This window comes from Rousettus aegyptiacus, unplaced genomic scaffold (assembly GCF_014176215.1).
Source record: "Rousettus aegyptiacus isolate mRouAeg1 unplaced genomic scaffold, mRouAeg1.p scaffold_m13_p_3, whole genome shotgun sequence".
NCBI classification, from domain to species: domain Eukaryota; kingdom Metazoa; phylum Chordata; class Mammalia; order Chiroptera; family Pteropodidae; genus Rousettus; species Rousettus aegyptiacus.
The window spans coordinates 22650708-22666987 of NW_023416306.1; the positions used below are offsets into that span (position 1 = coordinate 22650708).

Sequence of the window (16280 nt, forward strand, 5' to 3'; positions counted from 1 at the left end):
TATTAAAAATGTTTTAAAATAAATGAAAAAAACCTTCTAACTTGAGTGTGATGTGAGTACTTCTTAGCCATCCAAAAATGCCAAATAAATACTAAATCTTTGCAGGCAGCAGATTCATGGTCTGGATAGAAGAAATCATGTCAGTCAAAGAGTTTTAAAGTTATAACTGGACTTTTAAACTACAAAATAAAGCAAGAAAGTGAAACTAGACTTAAAGTCATTCTACTATATGAGATTTCGGTATGTTTCTTCTTGCTTAGCTGGTTATTACCAAAGGCCCAAGGACAATTCTCATTAGAGCTGAGCATTTTCACATAAGGGTAATTAGGATTTAACTTAAAATAAAATTAATAATATATGTAAAATTAATAATATATATTAAAATATATGTTATATTTTAATATATATTAAAATATAATATATATTAAAATATAACATAAACATATTCAAATATAACATAAATATATTCAAACTAGAAAGACATTTCAACAAGAAAACTAAAAGGCTCCTATTAGAAGTAATATAAATGGGGAAATTTTTTAATTGAATACTTTTTCTTGAACCATTAATATACTACCATCAGTGAATTCAAACCAACTAAGATCAGAAAGAAGAGTATGTGAAATGTTGAGAAGAATAATTTCTCCTACAGTTAAAACAAATGTGTTTTAAGGAGAGAGAAAAAATATAAACTCCTCAAATGAAACTTACAAAGCAAAACATGGGAAAAGTAATTTATTAAAAATTACACCCTTGATTTTCTTTTGAGGAAAAAAAATACAGTATAAACAAGGGTATGAAATAGACTTCGAGTCTCATGCTAATACTGTTCTCACTGAAAAATACTACTAGAAAAAAAATACCAAAATTTCAGATATTTCCATTTAATGTAGACAAAAAGTACATGTATACATCTGAAATATAAACTAGTAATTTATTTCCATAAACTAGCAATTTATTTCCATTCATAATAGAAAGTGATTTAAAGTTTACTGTTTCCAGTCCTCAAAATTAAACAGGAATTGTTTTCCATATCTAGAAATTATAATGGTAATGTGAAAGAAAAGTTTTAATTTTGCTGAACTAAAGCTCAAATAGATTCGAATAAAAACTATGTATGAAAACACCTAAATTAAAAAAAAAGTTTTATAATTTTGCAATGATAACAGATTTACTTTAACATTAAAACAAACTAGGATTTATCAAAATAAAACTATAAAATAATCACAATAGACTATTTCTATATAACTTAGAAAAACAATTTCACATGATACACTCCTAACGCTCAAGAATTACAATCCAGAGAGGGATAGTCTCTCTGAAACAGAAAAACGTTCCTTCTTTTTGTCACCTCCATTCCTTATATATAATCTTTATTTCACATCATTTACATAGAAATATTTATCACAATCTGACAGGTAGATAAGAAAAAAATATTTTTTTTGCCTTCTAAAACTCATCAAGTAAATTTATTCAGTCTTCTTTGTATGTTTCTTTTTAACTTTATCTGAAGTATCAGCTATGGGTTTTGAGTTCGATGACCCAGTCCCATTGGAAGATGATTTTGTTTCACTTTTCTTTTCACATGATGAGAACTGCTGCTGCCAGCCAAACAGCATCCGACTCAACGTATCCTCAATAGAAGCAAAAGGCATAGTAGCAGTCTCTGTAATCATCATGGTTATCTGGAAAAAAAAAAAGTTCAATTTTGAATTTAAATGCAAATGTTTTCTTTCCAAAACTGAGAGGGGAAAGTAAAAAAAGAAAAACTTCAAAATATGTTCTTTTTTTTTTATTCAGGTATAGCCAACATATAACATTACATCCATTTCAGCTGTACGATATGTGATTCGATATTTGAATATACTGCAAAATGAGCACAATACATAGTTACGCCAAAAAAATGTTTTTCTTGTGATGAGAATTTTTAATATCTACTCTCTTAGAAACTTCCAAATAAGCAATACAATATTATTAACTATAGTCACTATACTGTACATTGTGTCCCGATGACTTATTTTTTAACTGCAAGTTTATATCTTTTGAGCCCCTTCACACATATGGCCCTCCACCACCTCCTGCCTCTGGCAACCAGCAATCTCTTCGTTGTATCTACGAGCTTTTTAACACTTTTTGGGATTCCATATATAACAGCGATAGTACTATGCTTGTCTTTCTCTGTCTGACTTATTTCACTTAGCATACTTCCCTCAAGGTCCATGCATGTTGTCTCAAATGGCAAGATTTCATTACTTTTTTTTGACTGAATAATATTTCACTGTATAATGCCACATTTTCTTCATGCATCCATCCATTGGTGGATATTTAGGTTCTTTCCACATCTTGGCTATTGTAAATAATGCTGCAATGAACGTAGGGGTGCATATATCTTTTTGACTTAGCGTTTTCATTTTCTTTAGATAAAAACTTAGAAATGAAATTGCTAAATCCTATGGTAGTATTACTTTTAATTTTCTGAGGAGCCTCCACACCGTTTTCCAGAGTGGCTGCACCAATTTACATTCCTGCCAACAGTGCATGAGGGTGACCTTTTCTCCGCATCCTCACCAACACTTGTTATTTCTTGTCTTTTTTATAATAGCCACTCTAACAAGTGTGAGGTGATATCTCATTGTGGTTTTGATTTGCATTTCCCTGATCATTAGTGATGTTGAGCATCTTTTCACGTACCTGTTGGTTATTTGTATATCTTCTTTGGGGGAAAAGAATCTACTCAGGTCCTTTGTCCATTTTTAAATTGAGTTATTTAGTTTTTCTGCTGAGTTATTTTATCAAATATACAGTATGCAGGTATTCTTTCCCATTCAGTAGACTGCCTTTTCATTTTGTTACTGGTTTCCTTTGCTTTGCAGGAGCTTTTTAGTTTGATACAGTCCCACTTGTTTATTTTTGCTTTTACTGCCTTTGCTTTTGGTGTCAGATTCAAAAAATCATTGCCAAGACCAATGTCAAGAAGATTACTGCCTATTTTCTCCCATAAGTGTTATGATTTCAGGTCTTTTGTTCAAGTCTTTAATCTATTTTGAGCTGATTTTTGTGTAGGATATGAGATATGGGTCCAGCTTCATTGTTTTGCCAGTGGCTATACAGTTTTCCCAGCGTCATTTATTAAAGACTATCCTTTCTCCATTGTATATTCTTAGCCCTTTTGGCATAAATTAACTGACCATACGTGTATAGGTTGATTTCTGGGCTCTCAATTTTGTTCCATTGTTCTGTGTCTGTTTTAATGCCAATACCAATATTGTTTTGATTATAATAGCTTTGTAATGTAGTTTGAAGTCAGGGAGTATCATGACTCCAGCTATTTTTTTCTTTCTCAAGATTCCTTTGGCTGTTTGGGGTCCTTTTGTGGTTCTATACAAAGCTTAGGATTGTTTGTTCTATTCCAGTAAAAATGCACTGGAATTTTGATAAGGACTGCATTGAGTCTGTAGAGTGCTTTGGGTAGTATGGACGTTGTACTGATATTAATTATTCTAACACATGAACATGGAATATCTTTCCATTTATTTGTAGCTTCAATGTTTTTCATTAAAGTCTTATAGTTTTCAGTATACGAGTCTTTTACTTCCTTGGTTAAATTTATTTCTAGGTATTTTATTCTTTTTGATGTAATTGTAAATGGGATTATTTTCTTAATTTCTCCTTCTGATAGTTATTCATGTATAGAAACACATCAGATTTTTGTATGCCATAATGTTACTGAATTCATTTATTAGTTCTAACAGTTTTTTGGTGACGACTTTAGTTTTTTTATATATATATAAAATACCATGTCATCTACAAATATAGGCAGTTTTACTTCTTCCTTTCCAATATGGATGCTTTTATTTCTTTTTCTTGGCTAACTGTTCTTGCTAAGGCTTCCAATACTATGATAAAAGTGGTGAGAGTGGGCATCCTTGTCTTGTTCCAATCTTAGAGGAAAAAGCTTCCAGCTTTTCACTGCAGAGTATGATGTTAGCTGTGGGCTTGTCATATATAGGGCCTTTATTATGTTGAAGTACATTCCCTTATATCAACTTTGTTAAGAATTTTTTTCATAAATGTTGAATTTTGTCAAATTATTTTTCTGCATCTATTGAAGTAACATATGCTTTTTACCTTTCATTTTGTTAATGTGGTATATCACATTGACTGATTTGCTGTTGTTGCCATCCCTTGGAATAAATCCCACTTTATCATGGTCTATAATCCTTTCAAAGTACTGTTGAGTTCAGTTTGCTAACATTTTGTTGAGGACATCTGCATCTATGTTCATCAGGGATATTGACCTGTAATTTTTTCTGAAGGGTCCTTATCAGGGTAATGCTGGCATTGTAAAATGAGGAAGCATTCCCTCCTCTTCTATTTTTTGGAAGACTTTGAGGATTAGTATTAATTCTCCTTTGAATGTGTGGTAGAATTCCCCAGTGAAGCTGCCTGGTCCTAGACTTTTGTTTGTCGTGAGATTTTTGATTACTGATTCAAAAATCTTCTCACTAGTAATTAGTCTGTTCAGATTTTCTGATTCTTCATGATTCAGTCTTGGTAAGTTGTGTGTTTCTAGAAATTTATTCATTTCTTCCAGGTTATCAAATTTGCTGGTGTTTAAATATTTATAGTAGTCTCTTATGATTCTTTGTATTCTGTGGTATCAGCTGTAATGTCTCCTCTTTCATTCCTAATTTTCTGTTCCCATTCTTTCTTTCTTTCTCTCTCTCTCTCTCTCTCTCTCTCTCTATCATTTTTTTTGGTGAGTCTAGCTAAAGGTTTATTAATTTTATATTTTCCAAGAACCATCTCTTAGGTTCACTAATCTTTTCTACTGTCTTTAGTCTATTTTATTTATTTCTACCTGACTTTTGTTATCTCCTTCCCTCTACTAACTGAGCTTCATTTGTTCTTTCTCTCACTCCTTAAAGTACAGTTAGGTTGTTGAGATTTTTCTTGCTTCTTGAAGTAGACATTTCTTGCCATGAACTCCCCTCTTAGAACTGCTTTTGCTGCATATCTTAAGTTTTGGCATGTTGTACTTCCATTTTCAATTGTCTCAAAATATTTTCTGATTTCTCTTCTGATTTCTTCTTTGACCCACTGCTTATTCAGTAGCACGTTGTTTAATCTCCAAATATTTATAATTTTCCAGTTTTCTTCTGTAATTGATTTCTAGTTTCATATAATTATGGTTAGAAAAAATGGTTGATATGATTTCGATCTTCTTAAAGTTTTTTAAGACTTGTTCTGTGACCCTATATATGCTCTATTCTAGAGAATGCTCCATGTGTGCTTGAGAAGAAAGTGTATTCGATTGCTTTTGGATGGACTGCTCTGTATATCTCTGCCAAGTCCATACAAGTTAACATCTCATATGAGGCCAGTGCTTCCTTTTGATTTTCTGTCTGGGCAACCTATCCATTGATGCAAGTTGGGCATTAAAGTCCCCTACTATTACTGTATTGGAAAAATTCTTAAAACATACTATTAGATGAAAATGAGACAAAGAACGAGAGCTGTAATGTCCTATTATCACTATACAAATTAAAAATACATGTACACACAACACTGTAAATGTACTAAATGCTACTAAATTGTATACTTTTAAATAGTTGATTTTGTTATATGAATTTGACCTCAACAAAAATAAACAACTTTTAATGCATGCACATGGACTTCAGGCCTGCCGTTACCAAATAGCTTCTAGAAATCGGACTCGATCTGTCTCCAAAATGAATATAAAAGACAAATACATAAAACAACTGCTAAAAGGCACTGGAGAACAACAATGGCAGACCAGTACAGGCAGACTCTGATGGCAGTATGATCTCTAAGAGAAAGGAAGCTGAACAAGGTGAACTCCGCTTTCACCCTGGCTTTTTCTTTTAAGTACATGTGTCCATTCGCAGCACAGGGGAATAAAAAGCAGAATTCCCAAATGCGCTAAGGAGACAGAGGCTAGAGTCTGAGAAGGCCAAAGCATCTAGGATTTGAGGGCAATACAGTTCTAACACAAGGGAACCACATAGAAGTGAGCCCAAAAAATCCATGCATAATCTGTCCTAAACTGTGGAAACATAAAAAGTAATTTCAAAAAACCTAGCACAGAGCAAGAGCCAGGACACCAAAGAGCTGAGCAGACATTTCAGCAGCCAGCTGCTTGGTGCTAGGAAGACAGGCTGAAGTTCAAGGCTAGGCAAGGTGGAACTGCCCAGGGATAAACCTCAGGCTTAAAGTAAGACCCCAAAAGGGTCACATTCTAGAATGGCAAATCTGAACTAGAACAGCACTAACAAAGCCTAAAACTGTCAACAGGCTTTAAATAACCTGCTTGTGCATTACACCTGGCAACCAGAAGAATGTGGAAAGTAGTCCCTATCCTCAAGGACCTCATAGGCTAGTCAGAAACAAGCAAGTAAATTAGTAAATACAGAACAGTAAAGAATAAGTGCAGTAACAGAAGTATGCTCTGAAACATTTAAGTACAGAATATAGATTTAGAAATCATTATCATACAAGTAAAAGATAAAGGCACAGTATGAATTGTGCTCACCTGGAAAGAATATAGAGTGAGAAGAATCTAAATATAATGTTAACCTCCAAATTTATGCCATTACTGGGTAAGATTTAAGAAGAATTTCTTTATATTATTCTTTAGAATAAATAGTTACAATGAGATATACTAGCATGATTATCTTGGTCATAGCTTCACTTCATTGACTGTCAATAAAAGATAAAAGAATTCAGATATAAACAATGGTCCACTGTCAGGAAAACAGCATTTTTATATATATATATAAAACTGAAAAGAGAAGAGTGTCAGTATCTAAAGTATTTCCTAAGAATGTGAACTACAGTATTTTTCAAAGTCGAGTGTTTTAATAGAATCTCTTTTCCCAGTAGAGCCATCACTCAGCTAAGAAGTATTGCCGGCATCAGGAATTATTGCTGAGATAGACTTAGGAGGTTCAAGGACAGACTTCTGTGAATTCAGCCCCTTATCAGGCCTTGATTCAGCAAGGTGATAGCAATACAATGGTGACAAATGGAATGAACCCTTATTCTTTTACAAATAAAACATAAAACTCTCCTTATTTAGCAAAGTATTGAAAGAAAAAGCACTATTACCTAAATTAAATAGCATTTGACTTAATGGCCTCTTGATTAAAAAGGGAAGGAAACATAAGAAAGTAGAAATCTTAAAGATAATCTTATATTTACAACATATCCTAAAAAATAAATAATTCAGGTAAAGAAATTATTTAAAGCTCTGTCACATTCTTTACATAATATCTCGTTATATCATTTTAAAAATGCCCAGAAAAATGTGGCATACAATGTTAAGTTCTTTAAGGACACAAATATTACTTATGTGCTTTTATATCCTTTTTGGCATCTAGCACTGAGAGTATAATTAATAAAAATAACTTCTATCTCACATGAATAATTTAAAGCCTATTATAACAAATCTGTGTAAGCAAAATTTGCAAAATTAATCTCTATTCCACCCAGAACATCTTTTGTCTCCACCTGCCAAAACCCAAACAATCCTTCTCAGTGTAACTCAAATGTCTACTCCAGAAGTCCTCCAGTGAAAATCACCTTGCTCTACAAATAAACTCCTGATGGCGCATGGCATATTCAACCAGGTTTTCTGGTCACTCTCTGCTTTCCTCACTGGTGATATCATTCATTCAGACATCAATAATTATTAACTTAAATGACTGTCAAATAAATTAAAATCTTAAGATTTCCATTTTCATAAATGTTCTTTTCAATAAGCTGGGTAAATGAATTTTCCATCTGGTAGTATAGTCTTAGATAAGTAACTATAGGAGAATTAAATACAGAGAGACCTCTAAAAAAGCATTTTCTCATTTGTCAGTCAGTCAACAAACACATATTAAAAATCTACTATGTTCACCAGGTACAATGCTAGGGATGAAGTGATGAAGAAAACACAACTAGTTCCTACCCTCACAAAGTTTAAAAATATAGTATACATGTCTCATATTCCTTTTTAGACAATAAATCTTGAGAAGAGAGTTTGGATCATTGTTCAAAGTTTACGTGTTCATCTGTATCCCTGAATGAGCCTCCTTCTTGTATTCAACAATATACTACCTGGATACACCTCTCAAGAGCATTCAGCGCAACTGAGCAGTCCATCCTTCGTAACACCATTCTCGGTTTTCCTCTTACTTACTAATTAGCCACTTTCTGTCAGTTCCCCATTCTGGATCTTCCTCCTCTTAAACATTAGAGAACCTCATGGCTCTGCTCTCACTCTTGGCTCACTCTATTTTCCTCCCTCTAATATAACTGCCTCCTAAGTTAATTTATAAATTTAATACAATCTCAATAAAAATACCAACAAGTTTTTTTTTTTTATGGAGTAAGACCAATTGCTCTTAAAGTTCATGCCAATATGCAAAAATAGCTGGGGGAAAATTGAAAAAAAAAAACAAATATGCAAAAATAGCCAGAAAACATTGAAGAAGAAAAAATTCAAGATTACCTGATTCTCCCCAACCTCATAAACAGATTATATAGCTAGACTTTTAATTTTTCCCAGTCTGTTAAGTCAGAAATGGTATGTTATTTTAATTAATATTTCTCAAATTATGAGTGAATTTCACATTTTTTTCATGTTGAGGGATATCTTCATATCTTTTCTGTATGAATTATCTGTTGATAACTTCCTTTTCATTTTTAAAGGAACAAATATATCTCTTAATTTTTATATATTGTTATATATTAGAAACACAAGCCATCTGTGATATATGTTTCAAGTATTTTATCACAGTTTGACAGTTGTATTTTGACTAATCCATAGTATTTTTGCCAAGCAACTTTTTAAAAAAAAAGTTGTGAAGTCAAACTTATCAACCTTTTCTTTAGAGAAAAAGAATGAAGTAAGCCCAAAGTAAGTATACAAGGAAGAAAATAATACAGACCTGAAATCAATGAAATAGAAAATAGAAAACAACCAAACCAAAGGTCAGGTCTTTCAAACAAATCAATGAAATCGATCGATCAGTGAACTGACATTGCCCAAAATACGATAGTTAATAAATAGCCAGTAAACACATGAAAAGATGTTCAAATCTCAAGCCATCAGAGGATTGCAAAATAAAACTAAAATGAGATACCAGTACATACCTATAAAATGGCTAAAGTTATAAAGGCTGACAATATCAAATATTAGCAAGGACATAGGACAACTTGAACTCTCATACGTTGCTGGTAGAAATGCTGGTGGGTTCAATAATTTTGAAAAACAGTATGTCAATCTTGTAAGAAGTTAAACATGTTTTCTACATGACCCAGCAATTCCTCTCATAGTTATTTATGCAAGAGAAATGAAAATATATGTCCACACAAAGTACACATGTTCATAGCACCTTTACTCATAACTCGATTCAAACAATCAAAAACAATCCAAATCCACTGTGGTATGTAATGCTATTTAGCAATAAAAGGAATATGCAGCATCATGGGTAAATCTCAAAACCATTATGCTGTGCAAAAGAAGTCAGATATACAAGATACATACTATATGATTGCATTTACATGAAATCTGAGAAAAGAAAAATCTATAGTGACAGAAAGTGGATAAGTGGTACCCTGGGGCCATGAGGTGGTTGAGATTTACTGGGGCAGCACACAAGAAACATTTCAAATAGAAACATTCCCTATCTTGATTGTGGTCATGGTTTCATAGGTATATAAGTCTGTCAAAACTCATGGAAATGTACTCTTAAAATGAATATATTTTATAATACGTAAATTATACTTCGATAAAGTTGATTTTTTAAAAAATTTAAAGGAGCTTGTTCCTAAGTTTTTTTTTAATGAATATTAAATGCTATTTTGCTAAAATGTCTTTTAAAGAGATCCTGATGAATCTGGGTTCTGTACCACACCTTAGGGGACTATCATAAGTTACACCTAGAAATAAAATTACTGGGACATGAGAAATGTGAATTTTCAACTTTGTCGGGTATTACCAACCTGCTCTCCCAAGTTGTTCCTGTCTATACTCTCTCAAAATTCCTTTTAAAATACTTCATATGCTTTGACTCCACTCCCTCTTATTCACCTCTTTCTATTACAATCATTTTTCTATTCTCTACCCATATGATTGAACGGAACCACAAAACCACAAAAGTAACTGCACACAGATAAACTTCTGACAAGATTAATCAAGAAAGAACAGAGGAGCTTCCTCCTTGGCTGTGACAGAACAGCTGGTTCTAGACTATCCTTCCAGTTATAAAAACCATCAAGCTGACAAAATACATGAGGCAACTATTTTCAGGCACTGGACAATAGACAATGTAAGGCTGATCCATCTGAAAAGGGTCACTGATGAAGTGGTACCCATATTTGCCCTCACTTCTGCCTCAGAGCAGAGCTGGAACTGAAACGGAGATGGCAGAAACTGGTGGTGCAGCTAAAGTGACTGGAATCCGCAGGACAGGGAATCCGAGAGGAGGAAGCCAGGCAGGCTCGAGAGCCAGGAAAGGAGACTCCTGGTGTCTTTATGGGATGGTGCCACAAGTCCTTGGCTTGGAGCTAGGCTGTACATGTATGTCAAGAGTGAGACTCCCCCAGGTTTACCACATAGTGGCTTCTAGTGGGTTGAGATGACAAGAGTTATCAGAGGTTAAGCAATGCTGGGGGCATTTACGTTCTTTAACGCTCATTCCTCTTATACTTGTATTATTAGCATCTTTGTATATGCCAACACACTGATTATCCAAAACAAACACACAATGCAAACTTTCTGACTATATAAATAATACAAGAAAGAGCAAAGTAAAAAAAAAAAAATTATTGGCAAACTTTTCTCTGTATGTTCTGTAAATTCATTTTTTATATCTAAGAAATAAACCATAGTGGCTACTCAGAAGCAAATGACAAGCCATTTAAAAATCAGTATAAATCTAAAGGGAATTTAGACAAATGAATGAGTCGAAAATGAATACTTTATTTAGAAATTGGTGGATACTGAGGAAAATGTTGAAGAACATTATTCTAATTAGGGGAATAATATTCTAATTAGGAAAATGTTGAGGAATAGTATGAGAAAAGTTCAATATTATAAGTTATTCTATTTTAAATTACCTTTTTCATTACTGCTTTGTAATGCAGTGTTTAAGTTTAGATGCTAAAATAAAGAACTAGATGTCTGGCAATAATTGTAAGAAAAAGTATCATTTTTATTCCACAAAGTAGGCCTTCAATGAAAATTGACCTTTGCAATTCAAAAACTTGATATCAGTCCTACTTATTCTTATGAAAACTACATGTTTATTTTCTTCAAAGATTAAAGTTAGAAAATCAAAAATTATGTAACTCCCAACACTCTTATAATAAAAACATCCTACCAACTAGGAGTAGAAAAAAACTGACTTCCTCAATCTGATGATGGGCATCTACAAAAGCCCTACAGCTAATACCATAATTAATAGTGAAAGACTGAGCACTTTCTCCCCAAGATCAGGAAGAAGACGAGGATGTTCATTCTCTCTATTTCTATTCAACCCTGTACAGGAGCTTCTAGTCAGGATAACTGGGCAAGAAAATGAGAAAAAGACATGCAGATTAGAAAAGAAGAAGTAAAATGACCCTATTTGCAGATGTCATGATCTTGAATATCTTGAATAAGGCATCCACACAAACACACACACACACAAAAATCACCTTACTGAGCTAATAGAGGAGTTCATCAAGGTTACAGAATATAACATCAATATACAAAAATCAATGTTATTTCTACACATCTGCTTGCAACCTGAAAAAAAAAATTCTATTTACTATAGCATCAAAAAGAATAAAATACTTAAGAATAAATTTAACATTAACAAAAGAAGTATAAGACATGTACATTAAAAACGCTATTGAAAAAAATTTACTTCCGGATATTTATCCAAAAAAATCCAAAACACTAATTCAAAAAGATATATGCACACCTATGTTAATTGCAGTAGTATTTACAATAGCCGAGATATGAAAGCGACCTAAATGCCTTTCAATAGATGGATAGATAAAGAAGATGTGGTACATATATACAATGGAATATTACTCAGCCATTAAAAAAAAAAAGAAAGAAGGAAATCTTACCATTGGTGACAATGTAGATGGACCTGGGAGATATCATGCCAAATGAAATAAGTTAGATAAAGGAAGACAAACACCATATGATCTCACTTATATGTCCAATCTAAAGAATAAAACAAATGAATAAACGAAACCAAAACAAACTCATAGATGCAGGGAACAAGCTGATAGTTGCCAGGTGGGAGGGGGGACTGGTGGAAGGGTGAAAAGCGGGAAGGGATTAAGAAGTATAAATTGGTAGTTCTGAAACGTCATGGGGATGTAAAGTAAAGCATAGGGAGTATAATCAATGATATAGTAATAATTAGGTATAGTGCCATGTGAGTACTAGTTAGGGAGATCACTTTGTAAATTATACAAATGTCTAACCACTCTGTATACACCTGGAACTAATATAAAATAAAACTGAATGTCAACTGTAAATCTAAAATAAAAAAAGAGAGAGAAAAAAGGTGAAGGGGAATAAGAGGTTCAAACCTCTAGTGATAAAACAAGCCATGGGGATGTGGTGTACAGCACAGGGAATGTAATCAATAATACTATGGTTGTGTCCAGTGTCAGATGGTTGGGGACTTATCATGGTGATCACTTCTTAAGGCACGTAAATGGTAAATGGCTATGGTGTACACCTGAAATTAATACAATATGTTAGTTATATTTTAATAAAAAATCTTTGAAAGAGAAAAAAATTAAAGAAGGCCTAAAAAAAATGGAAAGACATCTACGTTAATGGATTGGAAGATTTAATATTGTTAGGATGACAATGCTCTCCAAATTGATTCTATAAAGAAAGATTCAACGCAATTCCTATGAAAATATGAGCTGGCCTTCTTTGCAGAATTGTCAAGTTAATTCTCAAATTCATATGGAAATTTAAATGACCCAGAATGGTCAAAACAATCCTAAGAAAAACTCAGAGGACTCGCATTTCTCAATTTCAAAACTAACTACAAAGCTAAAATAATTAACACAGTGTGGTACTAACAAAAGGATAGGCATGTAGGTGAATGGGATAAACCTTTACATTTATAGTGAATTGATTTCAACAAGGGTGCCAAGACAATTCAACGAGGGAAAGAATAGTCTTTTCCAATAAAAAGTGCTGGGACAACTAGATATCCACATGTAAAAGAATGAGGTTAGATACTTTTTTTTCAGACCATACACAAAAAATTAACTCAAAATAGATCACAGAGCTAACTTTTTGACATTGGATTTGACAATGGTTTCTTAGATACACCAAAAGTATATACCAACAAAAAAAGGTAAATTAGGACTTGATCAAAATTTTAAAATTTTGGGCTCCCAAGGACAATGTCAAGAAAGTGAAAAGCCAACCCACAGAAAGGGAGAAAACATTTGAGAACCAGAAATGTAATAGTGCCTAATAATCAGAATATATATTTTAAAAAATCTTACAGTTATCATTAAAAAGACAAAGAACAAAATAAAAAGTGGGCAAATGATCTGAATAGACATTTATCCAAAGAAGATATACAAATGACCAACACATGAAAAGAACTAGACATCATTAGCCATCAAGAAAATCTAAATCAAAATAACAATGAGATGCCACTTCAGACCCCATAAGATGGCTCTAATAAAAAGATAAGCTTTGGGAAAGACGTAATGAAATTAAAACTCTCATATATTCCTAGAGGAAATGCAAAATGATGAAGCCACTTTGGTTAATTCCTCAAAAGGTTAAACATAGAATACGATATGATCTAGTAATTCCATTCCTATATGATATACCCAAGAGAAATGTAACACACGTCCACAAAAAAACTTGTACATGAATGCTCATAGCTCATTATTCATATTGGCCAAAAAGTAAAACGACCCAAATATCCATCAACTGATGGATTAAAAAAAATGCAGTCTATCAATACAATGAAATATTATTTGGCAATAAAAAAAGAATAACATAAAGATACACATTACAACATGGATGAACCTCAAAACCGTTATGCTAAGTGAAAGAAACTAGACACAAGACTACATATTGCATGATTCCATTTACATGAAATGTCATAATAGGCAAATTTATAAACAGAAGGTAGATTAGTGGTTGCTTACAGTTGGAGGGATTGAGGGAAAATGTGAAGTGACTGATAATGAGTATGCGGTTTATTTTTGGGGGAGATGAAAATGTTCTAATATTGATTGCGGTGATGGCTCTACAATTCTGTGACAATACTGAAAACGTACACTTTAAATGGATGAATTGTATGGCACGTATACATATATCTCAGTAAGGCTGTTACGAAGAAATACATACAGCTCAAAATTTGAGGACTGGAAGAGGAGGGCACACATGAAGAGATTTTTGCCTCAGATATTTGCATTACTTGAATTATCGCCACAGAACACCTCCATTGCAGAGATTACTGAAACAGAAATAAATGATCCCTATAGTGACTTAGTTCTCTCTAAGATATAAATTTATGTAAAATATAAACCACTTCCTTTAAGAATCCTATAGATAAGTTTTTAGCCAAAAACCTAGGCCGTGATAGAGTTAGCTATAAAATTTCTCTAGGATTCAAGGATAATCTTATTTTAAAATCAACTGTCTAGCTGTGAATAAGGAACAATACCTAATAATGGTAATAATAATAATTATCAGAATTAGCTTCATAATAAAGCTGCAAATATAATTCATAAGATGTGTCAGACACATTGATAGAATGATATACATCATCTCCCATCCTTTCAACGATCGTACAATGATGATGAGGAAATCGGGATTCAGAGACACTGAGTAACTTGCCCATTCAGAGATTAGAGAACAAAGCTACGTTTGAACTTAAGACTACCTGTCTCTAAAAACTGTGATCTTACATCATACTATCTCCTATCCTCCAGAAGGAATAAAGTTTCCAACCAGACAATAATAACAGAAGAGACTGACCACAAAAATGCCCAAATTAAAAAGTTCAAAATGTTAAAACTCAAAGGAACCTCAGAGAACATCTACCCAAGCACCTCATTTTACAAATGATACAACACTATCAGGTCATCTGCGAGTCTTTTCTGATAGCCTCAGCATAAGTCAAATGAGGAATCATAGGAGAACTATGTTTAAAAAGCCATGGATGTGCTGAATAAATTCCCCAAAGTTCACCTTTTTAGACTGTAATAACAATAAAAAATAAATGTTCCTGTTACTTGCCTTGTACGCAGAATTCTGGTCACACAGAATTTGTAACCCTGATTCCCTGCTACTTTGAACTCTTACCTTTGTGGTCACGAGAAATATGGTATAGAGGAACATAAGATTGTGCTTGGATATTGCCAGTTGCTTGGTGTGCTGGAATGTGAAGATAACTGACCCCAGCAGGGTTACCTTGGCAGGGCTGAAAATAAAACACACTTTAAGTCAGTAAGTAATAAACATGATCTAGGTCTATATTTCTCAGAGTACTCTGCAAAATATTATTTAATGAGTTAATAATACATGTAACACAAAAACAAGTTCTGTGAATATACCTATAAAGTTTTGAAAATGCTAAGTTGTATAAAATTAAAAACCTTTCTTCACAGAACAAAGTATCGGAGATTTTAGAATGTTCGTAAATATTATGTACATTTCTATATGCAATATTTCTGAAACAAATTTGACCATATAATACTTTTTCGTAAGGAATCTAAAGTCCCACATTCAACAGAACAATTTGGGAAAAGGAGATTAGTCCTAAAAAAACCTTACAGTGCGAAACAGGCTCGTTGGGTAGGCTTGGGGAAGGAAAAGCAAGCCCTGACCTGTAACGTTTTCTCTTTTGCATTGTGTAAACACTCCCACTCCCATCACCACCAACTTCAGACTGCCACGCGGAAGGAACACACAGCTGGCTCTCACACAGCGGCGAGGGCCGACTTCAGCACACTGCCTGGGTAACTCCGGCAGAGAATATTAGCATTAGCTGGTATCTTAATAAATTAATACTGAATGTTTAAAGTCTATAATACAATGTTAATCCGCAAATAAGCAGCATTACTTTCATGTCAAATAAACTCTTAGAATGCCACACTGCAAAATATGACAGCTAAAAGTTGCTATAAGCCATTTTATAAAAAATAAGTTATTTATTTAATTATCACCATCTAAGGACTGAGTTCAAAACAGGGTTAGGTTTGGGCAACGGGAGTCT

At 33.2% G+C, this 16280-nt stretch overlaps 1 protein-coding gene across 4 annotated transcripts in view; it reads right to left on the reverse strand.

Moving 5' to 3' along the window:
- Positions 1 to 719: 719 nt before the first annotated feature.
- TMEM38B (transmembrane protein 38B) overlaps positions 720 to 16280 on the reverse strand; it is a 45832-nt gene continuing 30271 nt past the window's right edge. For all 4 annotated transcript variants that reach the window (XM_016156100.2, XM_036217556.1, XM_016156101.2 and 1 more), the window contains 2 exons: positions 15368 to 15485; positions 720 to 1685 (listed from right to left, as the gene is read on the reverse strand). In XM_016156100.2, the coding sequence (XP_016011586.1) occupies positions 1470 to 1685; positions 15368 to 15485 (334 nt within the window). In that variant the 3' untranslated portion in view covers positions 720 to 1469. The remainder of the gene's footprint in view (positions 1686 to 15367; positions 15486 to 16280) is intronic.